The sequence below is a fragment of the Centrocercus urophasianus genome, unplaced genomic scaffold (genome assembly GCF_019232065.1).
Source record: "Centrocercus urophasianus isolate 14NV4802_14NV808 unplaced genomic scaffold, USGS_Curo_1.0 seq_20, whole genome shotgun sequence".
Lineage (NCBI taxonomy): Eukaryota > Metazoa > Chordata > Aves > Galliformes > Phasianidae > Centrocercus > Centrocercus urophasianus.
In genome coordinates this window covers 1,358,800-1,369,701 of record NW_024884756.1, presented here as the reverse complement: position 1 = coordinate 1,369,701, position 10,902 = coordinate 1,358,800, and the positions used below count along the sequence as shown (strand labels likewise).

Here is a 10,902-nt window from a genome sequence, read left to right as displayed (position 1 = left end):
TATTCATTACCCAATTTCTCATCAGGTTCAGAATGGTTGTTGAGTACAACTAGTGCTGACAAACTCACCAGAATTCTTAATGGAGTTAATTGGTTGTAATCAAATTCTAAGCATATTTTCAATGATGAGGTGAAGGTGGAATAGTGGAAGGTTAACAGAAGCCTTTCCATGCAGTAGTGGAGGGCTCGTGGTGTGTGGTGTGCTTGCCTTGCACTGCTGGAAACCTGTGCAAATTGACTGCTGTATGAATGAAATCTGCCATGAGACACTGCGAAGCCTTGCTGAACTGCACAAATGTCTGGAAAGCTGTTTTGAGATGAGCAAAGCAATGTTCAAAAGTAACTACTGAACACAGCCTGAAGTATCCTTAATTAAAACTGTGATAATGAGTGAACAAATGCAGTTCATCTGGGACACTGCTGTGCTTGATCTGTTATCTGTGTGGAAAGGATTTTGAAGAAGTTGCCAAAACAGCAAGCTGCTAAAATTTGGGCTACTGTGAGATGGTCTTCTGATTTACTTTTTGTAGATTAACAGGATTCTGGTATTGAGGACAATTTAAAGACAGAAACTGATGTTCTTAGTTATGAACAAAAGCAAGCAAAAAAAGTCAAAACCACATGCATTAAGTCTTCATTTTTCTTAGGTATCTTTGAAATTCAGCAGATGCTTCTGGGCCTTCTTAGGCTGTTTCCACCCAGGAGCTATTTTAATTTTAACTTTCCCCCTCATTTCTGGTTGTAGGTATGCTGTACTCGAATCTTGAAATCCTTGTTTTGATAGAGTTCTTTTTTCTGATTGAGATGAGAGCAGCCATTTTATTTCCTTTCCAGCTCTGCTTGCTTGCCCTAACTTACTTTGCAGAGCCTTCTTCCGTTCTTCTGAGCCAGGTTTACAAGAAATTCTGACTATGCTGATTACAAAGGTAAAGGAGAAAGCGTTTTGTCTGCAGGCTGTTCCATTGCACTGCACCTACTTTGCTGTCACTTTAACTCCTCCAGTTCCACGCTGGACAGCTGTTTTGAGCTTAACCTGACTGCTTTGTAATAACTCTGATCTGCTCTTGAAGATGTGAGCTTTGGAGAAAGTCAGATAGGGGTTACAAAGTATGGACGTGGGAATCCTAGTATGTGCCTTTGTTGAAGTGTGATGTAGCAGCTCCTGCACTGAACCAATCTTGAGTTATTTCTAACGTTGGCTCAAAATGCACATTTTTTTTCCTTAAAACTGTTGTGGATTGCTCCACAATGGAAGAGTTAATTGAAAAGAGGGTGGGGAAAGGGAACACCTTTTAAAAATGCAGTTTTTGTGATTCTGCGCTTTGTGATGGTTATATTCCAAAGCCTGGAAGAACTTCCGTCTTTATTTTTCAAGCGATCTTTGCAAAATAAAGAGTGACTTACAGATGTCTGTTTGACTTGACTCTTTTTGTTTCACTGGTACAAACACCAAGAAGGAAAAATGGTCACAAAGGGACTTATTGAGAAAGCCAGCAGTTGAACTGTTCTTGTTTTTGCTGACCAAAACGTGGTCAGTAGTGAATGGGCAGAACAGCTCTGCGTGCTGGCGACTGCAAAGGATGCAGGCCTTGCCAGGGATCTTTATCATTATTGTATTGCAGCCTTTCATAAATATTCAACTTTTTTTTTTTTTTTCCCAGAAGATGCTTGTCCTGCACTTATTTGATGTTTATAAAGTGCTGGGAGCAGATTTTATTACAGAAACAGATCCACTGTTTCCCAAAAGTCTCTTAGCAGCTGTCCTTTACCTGTGTTTGGTTTATATAGACTTGAGATGGTTTAAAAAAATTGGTGAAGTGCCTGTTTTACTTATGGATCAAAACATCTTCTGGTTTGTAAGCACGTATCCTCTTCCCATATTTGCTGCTTAGATCAGCTCAAACTGGCATAGAAGGATCTTGAGAGGAAAAAAACAGCAGAATTTAGCAGCTCAGCATTTGTGATGTGAGGCAATAGCAAATCATGGCGAACAGTTCTGCAGGGTGGCCTTTTAAAATGGCGCTGATTTGCCTTTCTGTGGGTGGAAAGTTCACCTTGAGGCATCAGACTCTCAGCAGTAACTTTATGAAGAAAATCCACTTCTGAAGCCCCTGTATGGATGAGCCTGGTGTGGTGGCTCGGAAGAATCGTCCCGTTTGTTCGTGGCAGTTTGATGATAAGCTTAACTTTGTACAGTTACAGGACACAGCTGGTGATGGGCCTTTCCTCTGCCCTTGGGCAGTGTCTGTCATTCAGCTGAGCGCAGGCCATAGCAGTGTATTCAGGTATGGCTGTTCATTTCCACCACTGGAACGAAGCTGTCCTCCTTTGAAAAGAGATGGAAGTGGTTTTGGGTGTCCAACTGCAGTTCTGGTTGCCATACAAGTACTCTGCAATAATAATAATTGGGGTTCCTCTGCATAAGATGTTCTTGGAAGTCTGGGTATTAACTGTGGTTACTTTCTGTACCGATAAGCGTGTGTATGGAAGCCTTGCCAACAGTTAAGCCACTGAGTAGCCCCAGGATCATATTTATGTTGCCAGGAGCAATAGCAACCAAGCAGGAAGGTGCAAACAGTCACAAACCGAGGAAGCAAATTGGTGAGAAGGTATTGCTGGAGGCACAGGAGCAGTTGAACAGACAACACACCCTGAGATCTGACCCACACAGAGGGGCTGTGCTCTTTGTGCTGCGCTCAGCTGACTGCGCTTATGTCCAGTGAAGGAGGGAAAAGTGAGGCACTGCACAAGGCCATAGCCCACCCCTCTCTCCCTCTACTTTTGTTACGGATGTTGAAGTCAAGAAAGGAAATGATTTCCTGTAATTTGACCAGGAATTCTTTGTGGCTTGTAAGCTCTTACCAGTGTGGCTAATAGGGCAGCGAGCTAGAAAAGATTTGGAGAGCAGTGTGAGACTGGATCCTAAAAGATGCTTATCTCTCAGAAGGTGAGCTCCCACCAAAGTCTTGTTCAGCATCTGTACCATACTGGTAAACACTGCTTACAAAGCACAACGTGCAGCCCAGGCATCGTGCTGCAGCACTGCTTTGTTCTGTGCATTCCCAGAATTGAGGATTACCTGTGTTTTGATCATGCTGGACGTTCTTCATATATCTGCACTCAATGTCATCTGCCCAGCCTGCTGAGAATGCTTTTAATTTGCTGCTCAGTATGGGTTCTGAATGGGCAGCTGGAGCCATGTGTACTCACGTCCCACAAACTGCACACCTGCATAACCCAAAGAAAACCCCAGGAGAAGGAGGATGTTCCCAAGCATGTGGTGTGAGGACTTCTCTCCTTTTGAGCACAATGCTGCTCTTAGCCATGATAGAAATCTTACCTGTGAAAGGTAGCTGTGGGCTCCTGCTTCTGCCTGGTAACACAAAGGCATGCAGCCATTGATCTCAGACTATAAATGGGTACAAATGAGCCAATGAGGAAAATAAGGCCAAGCTCTTGTTTTACCACCCCTTGGTAGAGCTGATCCAGGATCTTCATGGCCTCAGTGCAAAAGGAAGGGCTGTAGTCACTACAAGAGATGGGAAAAGAGAGATCCTTTCTTCACTTTGATTTTCCTTCTGTTCTCTCATTTTCACTGAGCCAGTGAGCCCAGTCCCAGGTGTGGAAGGTTGCACATACACTCACATACATCATCAGTGGTTTTCTGCTCCCTCCAGTTCACTTATCAGACATGGAATGTCACAAAGCAAGTTCAGGAGCACAGCCTGGACTTCATGCAGTGTTTCCACCACCAGCAGCTCACAGCACATTGGTAGACTGAGGCAGAGGATTACAGGAAGTAGGGAGCTGGTGAAAGGTGTAAATATTACATGTTTTCTTGAACCAGAGGGGTACTGTGTGACATCTGGATATAAGTTACATAGGGAAGTTGAATTGTGCAGAAGAAGGAGTGTGTGTGCTTCCAGAGAACGAAGGGACACTGTTGAGAATCAGCTCTCATGAAAGTTACTGCTTTCAATTCTAATTATGGCAGGACAGCTAGAACAGAACCACGTGATAATTGCAACCATGTGAGGCCACTGCTTCAACAGACTGAGAAGGAACTATTTCTGCTGATTAAACATGCCTGAATGTTTAATATATGGCGATTAATTGCAAAATTCAGTTTATTTGATTTAGCAAAGAAAGCAAACAAGCCTTGCCATTAACGCTCAATGGGGCAAACTAGTTGCAACTGGCAGGCTTCTTATTGTGGTTTGGGTCTTATTGGGTCTTCTTATTGGGTTTTGGTCAATAGACCAAACTGGACAAACCAAACCTCTGCTAGAGCTCTGAATAGAGCCTCCATTAAATACCCTAGGCAGGTAAAGATAAGAAAAGCAAAGCATCTTAAAAAGTTCTGCGCACACTCTGTACTAAAATGATTGAAAATGGCAGAAGGGATTTATCTCTGTTTAGTTACACAGAAAGTGTTTAAGGCGTGTTGCTTTCATACCTGAAAAAACAAAGTAAAAAGTTGATTCCCTCCTTTTTACAATCTCCTAAATACTGTCATTGAAGTCTCCTTGCAGCCTTCTCTTTCAGATCAAGATGTCCACACTGAGGGCCACGACTTGAGAGTGGTTTTGTGTCTCACCATTTCCTGCTGGCATTCAGAAGCAAACTGTCATCACAGTGGTTCGAACTCCACATTTGATGTTTATTCACCTGATAGGCTGGGAGTAATTTCAAGAGTTGACAGGAATCTGAGATGTGTGAGATTGCTGGTCCAAATTCTACACGGAGTAGTAGCTCAAAAGGCAAAACGTGACTTTGAGGGGTGGTAGTAATTTAAAAAGCAAACAAACTCACAGCTGCTTAAAAGAGAAGGAATTAAAGAGTTTGAGAGAATGTTCAGAGGAAGGCTGTTTCCCAAGCAAATGCTCTTGTCTCCACATCTGTTTTTCAGTGGACTTGGTTTGGTTGCTGTTCCCAGTGTCAGGCTGAGGGGTACTGCGTGCAGGTTTGTTTCTGCTTCAGGGACTGATTTTAGGATAAACTTCCCAACTCCTTCCCATGGAGATCTTTGGAGAAACCCCCACTTGTTTTAGAATTCTGCACAACTGCAAACTATTTGATTTCCAGTTGCCTTTTCAAAAAGACTTAAAACTGAGAGACCTGCAAATATATGTCATAGAGTCACCAGCAAAATCTACGAGGATTTCTGATTCCCAAATACCATGTCTGGATCTGTTTAACAGCAATATTTAGTTGTTAGGAAATGGGAACACCAGCTCCCCATACGTTAAGAAGATATTGCAGGCCATCAGTCTGGTGCAGCAAAAACAGTGGGATCTTCTCCACTTCTCTAAAAGGCAAAACCAGAACTATGCAGCAAAGACATTTTGAGCTCTTATCTTCAAGAGACTGCACAAAGATTTGGACAGGAGAACCCCTGTTCTGCTGTCTGCCCTTACTTAAGGTGCTGCACATGTTAGAGGTCTGTGAATCCTTCCTCAAGCCATTTGACAAGCTGAATTGTCCCTTCTTGATACTACGCGGCCAGCTGAATTTCTTACTGGCATCTTTGGGAGCACTGAGATTCTGGGAGTCTGAGAGTCAGATTTGGGAGTCTGAGATTCTTAACGCAGCTATTTAAAGATGTGTAAGCAGTCCTATGGCTTCCACAGGCCATCGCTGTGTCTGCGCTGGGTTTACTGAGCCTTAACATACTCCCTTTTTTGCCATGCGTGACCAGGTCTCAACTTGGTCAGCCTCTAATAATAATTCTAGTGCAAGGTCCTCAAAAGGACTGCGTCTCCAGACTAAATCTCAAGCTATCTGTTTTGCAGTGCTAGGATACTTTTAAAAGTACCAAAGGGACTCGTGGAGTCTTTGTGAGTTGCCAGCTTTTGATTCCTCAGTGAATTGAGCTGTGCTTCCTTGGGGTACCACCTCTCCAGCAAACCGAGCATGCCGAAGGTCAAGCTGAACAAAACCCTCAAGGTTCATTCTCAGGCATTACAGACGCTTCATGCAGCTGATGGCAGAAGTCCAGATAAACCATACAATTCCAAAATAAACAACCCTCTTCCCTAGAGCAGCTTCTTCCCAGTCTTCTTGTTTCCTGTGAGACTTCTTCTGATGCCCTTGGATGTAGAAGCTGTCAATACCTTTTCTTCTTCCCAGGATTACAAGATCCTGTAGTCACAGCCTGTCTGGGAACCTCATCAATTTCTGAGTGTGTCAGGCTGGCGGAAGAGACAAATTGCTTCCATGCAACTTCCTCCTCCTGAACTACCTGTTCATAGGAGCCTGAGTGCAATTAGTCTGTCAGTGTGGAAGCTGTCCACCTCTGCAGAACAACCTCTTTCCCCTGCACAAGCTAATACCAGATACATCTGTTCTGCAGTGTGCCTCTTCTTGTTCCTGAACCCGATTCATCTTTCTTACTCAGCATGTACTTTGCTTTATTTGGCATTTGCAGCTGGAATGGGAGATCTTGTAACAATTCCATTTACGACCAAGGTAAGAAGCACAAATGCTGCTTTAGCAGATCAGATTTGGGTTAAGAAATGGGTAGGCAATCACAACGCACAGCAACTGTGTGCGCTTCTATCAAAGTTTCGATTTCAAACCTTCTTTGTCATGGCTGGCCAAGCAGAAAAGCAGTGTTTTCTTTCTTAGGATTCCAAACATTCCAAACAATTGGTAGCGGCACCAACACTGGAGAATAGCCAACTTTTTGCTTTTTGATAAGGACTGTAATGTGTCTAGGACAAAGGGGAGTATGTAGCATGCTACCTGGTGGGCAGACTGCGATGTCTCTCACCTGCAGGTGTGGGAGATCCTGTGTCTTTCCGTTATATCCTTGTACTGGCTTTGATAAGAGCGTGATGTGGGATCAGAGAATTCTGAAGTTGGCTTCTCTCCGATTCATCACTTTTCTGTTCTACTTTATTTAAAGAACGATTAAAAAAAAAATCACCAAAAGACATTATTAACTTACCACTAGTGCTTTGTTGTTTGGTTGATAGTTATTAATATAACTGTGGGGTTTGACAGGTTGTATGGGATGAGATACTTCTAAGGCTCATTTCAGAGACTCTTTCCCAGATTGTCCAGCTATTCTGAAACAGCTGGGAGAGAACACACACAGATCTTGGATTTTATCTGCTTAGCAAGCTCCTACACCTTTCCAGTTCCTGCACTATTCTTCTACTTTGTCATAGCACCTGCAGAGAAAGATGAGTTTTCACTGGCGTGTGAAGCAACATATTTTCCCTTTTTCCTTGGGTCACTAATACTTAAAACCATTAGACTGTTCTTGAGTAGCTCACTCTCTCCTTGACCCTGCACTTTGTTCCTGAATAAACATATTCTCCCTTGCCACCTTAACCACCAAACAGCGCACCCTTCAAAACTGTCTCTCTCCAATTCAGAGACAGGGATAACTCTTCCTCTCTGGGGCTGCTTCTCAATGAGCTCTTCTCCCAGTCTGTATATATATCTGCAGTGCCCCAACCCAAGTGCAACACCTTGCACTTGGCCTTGTTGACCCTCATTTCAAGTCTGTCCAGGATGGCATCTCTCTCTTCTGTCAGATCAATTGCACCACTCAGCTAGGTGTCATTTGCAAACTTGTTGAGGGTGCACTGAATCCTATCATTTACATCACTGATAAAGATGTTGAAGAGCACTGGTCCCAAGACAGACCCCTCGGGGACAGCATTTGTCACTAGCCTCCACCTGGACACAGAGCCATTGACCACAATCCTCTGGCTGTGACCTTCCAACCAACTTCTTGTCCCAAATTGAATAGTCCCAAATTCCTTCAAATCCATATCAAATCCATATTGCTCCAACTTAGAGATAAGGATGTGATACGGGACCATGTCAAAGACCTTGCACAAGTCCAGGTCCTGGACAACCTGACCGGCTGCATCTCCTTGGTTCACTGATGCCTTCACTCCATCTTGGAAGCACACCAGGTCGCTGAGGCACAAACTGCTCTTGGTGAGGCTGCACTGGATCAACACCTCATCTCTCATGTGCCCTAACACCTCTTGCAAGAGGATCCTCTCCATGATCTTCACAGGCACAGAGGGAAGCTGCAGTTCCCCAGGTCTTCCTTTCTTGAAAACGGAAGTGATGTTTCCATTTTTTCCAGTCCCCAGGGTCTCACGGCCATGATTTTTCAGATATAACATCAGACTAGCAACCACATCAGCCAGTTCCTTCAGGACCCTGGGATGCATGTAGTCCTGCCTCGTGGACTTGTGCACATTCAGCCTTGTGAGGCGGTCTCTCACTCGCTCTGCTCTGACGGTCAGAGGGATTTGCCCCTCGAGGTTGAGCGATGTGAGAGCTGTGGGAGGCAAAGGACTTGTGGAGAACCTCAGCCTTCTCCATGCCAGTTCTCCCTTCTCATTTATCAGTTTAAAATCACGCCGTATCTCCACAGATCGCTCTGAGATCTGACCGCCTAAAATGGCGGCGATGCCTGTTGCTAGGGCCTAAGGTTGCCTAGCAACCGCGTGCTGCGGCTCCGAGCATGCGCAGCGAGGCGCGCTGCGCCGCGGGGCAGGCTGGGAATGCTCACAGCCGACGGCGGCGGCGGCGGCCGCGGCGCCGGCCCCGCCGTCGCTATGAACGAGTCGGTGGTACGACGGACGCAGGAGTGCTTGGGACAAGTGATCCGCAAGCCGCCCTTGACGGATCGGCTGCTGAGTAAGCCGCCCTTCCGCTACCTGCACGACGTGATCACCGAGGTGGGCCGGGGACCGGCCTGCGGGCCCGCTCTGCTGTTGCTAGGCAACAGGGCCTCCCCCCTCCCCCCCTCCAGCCCCCTCGCCGGCTGCCCCTTGCGTGGCGAGGGCGCCCCATCACTGAGGGCGCCCCCTGGCGGCTGGGGGTGTAACCCCTCGTGGGTGGGGGGGCTTGGAGTGTCATGGGATGACAGCGGCGTTCTGCTTTAGTATTGTTATCAATAATACTGCACGGTCTGTTGCTGCCAAACGCTGTTCTGCAGTAGCCTCCAAGCGCCCTTAACTCGGTCCTTTCCTTCTCTTCTCAAGGTGATCAGAGTGACAGGCTTCATGAAAGGGCTTTACACGGATTTTGAATTGAAATCAGATAATGTCAAGGTGGGTAAGAAGCTTCCTTATTTATTCAGCCTGAATAAAAATGGTCTCTGAAATGTGCTGCAAGGCACTTGTGGTCTTTTCTGTGTTCAGCTTCCATTGCTTCATTTGGGTGTTGTGTAGAAATGGTAGGAGGTTTTGCCTGTTGGTTTTGCAGTGCCCAGAATCAGGATCGTTTGATTTGGAAGGAACCCTTAGAAGCCGTGTTGTCCAGCTCCCCTGCAGTGAACAGGGACACCTACAGTTCCATCAGGTGCTCAGAGCCCATCCTGCCTGACCTTGCATGTCTGTGGGGATGGGGCATCCACCCCCTCCCTGGGCAACCTGTGCCAGTGCTTCACTACTCTTACAGTAAAGAACTTTTTTCTTGGATCCAAGTAAATCTCTCCTGTTGTAGTTTGAAACCATTTCCCCTTATCCTATCACAACAGATCCTGCTAAGGCGTTTGTGCCCTTCTTCCTTATAGCCCCCCCCTTTAGATGTTGAAAAGCTTCTAGCAGACCTCCCTGGAACTTTCTCCAGGCTTATCCTTATTTGTGGATGCCTATAGATTGCATCTATGTATGTAGCTAAGGCTGTGGACACAAGCTATCGTGATTAAACAACTACTTCTGTACTTGTCTCAAAACAATAAGGTCTGATTTACGAGTAGATCTAGATTTTCAAGATGCTGTTGTATTACAGGGTGTGGTGGTTTTTTGGTAGAATGTGTGTTTTTATATTTATTTCTTTGAAAAATTACCACCCAAACGTAGGTGTATGTAGAGGTGTATCAGAATGTTTTGGGTTGGACAGGACCCCAAATGCCAACCCTGCTATGGGCAGGGACAGCTCCCACAGACCACGTTGCCCAAAGCCCCATCCATTTGAGCACTGATAGGGATAGAGCATCCATAGCTTCCCCAGGCAGCCTCACTGCTCTCTGAACAAACATTTCCCCTTAACATATAAGCTAGATTTTCCCTCTTTTAGTTTAAAGCCATTCCCCCTGGTCCTGTCATTATCAGACTGTGAGTGAAGTTGGTCTCCCTGCTCCCTTCAAATATCAGAACGCTGCTTGAATATCTCCCTGGTGCCTTCTCCAAGCTGAACAAACCCATATATATATATCTGTGTGCTTTATGCACATGTACAGAAAATATTATTGCTTAATAATGCATTCTTCTGTTATGTGTGTTATAGAATAGTCTTATTGCCATTACTACAGCCGTTTTGAATGGCTGATGAATGAAAGATGAGTTCAATGCTATTGGTGAAAATGCTTTTCTTAAGTGCAAGGGTGACTTCAGGCTGTGTTTGCTTACATTCTAGTGCTGCCTCTTTGCTAAGCAATGCATGCTGCCTTCTCCCAATACCAACGAGGCTTAAAACTTGTCACTTATTCATGCAAATAATGCATGTTGTGTGTTGCTAGTTAAACAGCTACACCCACTGGTGATTGTTTAACATAGCAACTAAAACTATTGGCTTGCCATCTACACAGCTAGTTAAATGGATGGTTTATGTAATTCCCAAGGCTGATTATTGGTCTTGCTCTTACTTCTGTTACTGTTCTAACTGCTGTTGTGCAAACTAAAATCTAAATGAATTCTACAACGGATTGATTGATTTTGTTTATCCTTTCAGTGTTGAGGCATGTGGGTAGGTGCTGTGAAAAGTTGCTTAGCACGTGGTCTCTCTCATTCGGAGCACACTGTCCATTTTATTTGTGGACCCAAAAAGCAGATTTCCTGGGCTGGAATTAGCCATGAACTGCATCAAACTGGCAGAGCATGCAGCTGCACCTCAGTGAGTTGTGCTGTGTGCATGCAAAGCAATT

General features: G+C 45.1%; 1 protein-coding gene across 3 annotated transcripts in view; it reads left to right on the top strand.

Annotated features, from left to right (window-relative positions):
• Window positions 1–8,560: 8,560 nt before the first annotated feature.
• Window positions 8,561–10,902, top strand: part of TRAF3IP1 (TRAF3 interacting protein 1) — a 37,551-nt gene continuing 35,209 nt past the window's right edge. Inside the window, exons 1-2 of one of the 3 annotated variants that reach the window (XM_042822509.1) lie at window positions 8,561–8,710; window positions 9,017–9,085. In XM_042822509.1, the coding sequence (XP_042678443.1) occupies window positions 8,588–8,710; window positions 9,017–9,085 (192 nt within the window). In that variant the 5' untranslated portion in view covers window positions 8,561–8,587. The remainder of the gene's footprint in view (window positions 8,711–9,016; window positions 9,086–10,902) is intronic. The other 2 variants (XM_042822507.1, XM_042822508.1) reach the window with 2 other exon arrangements.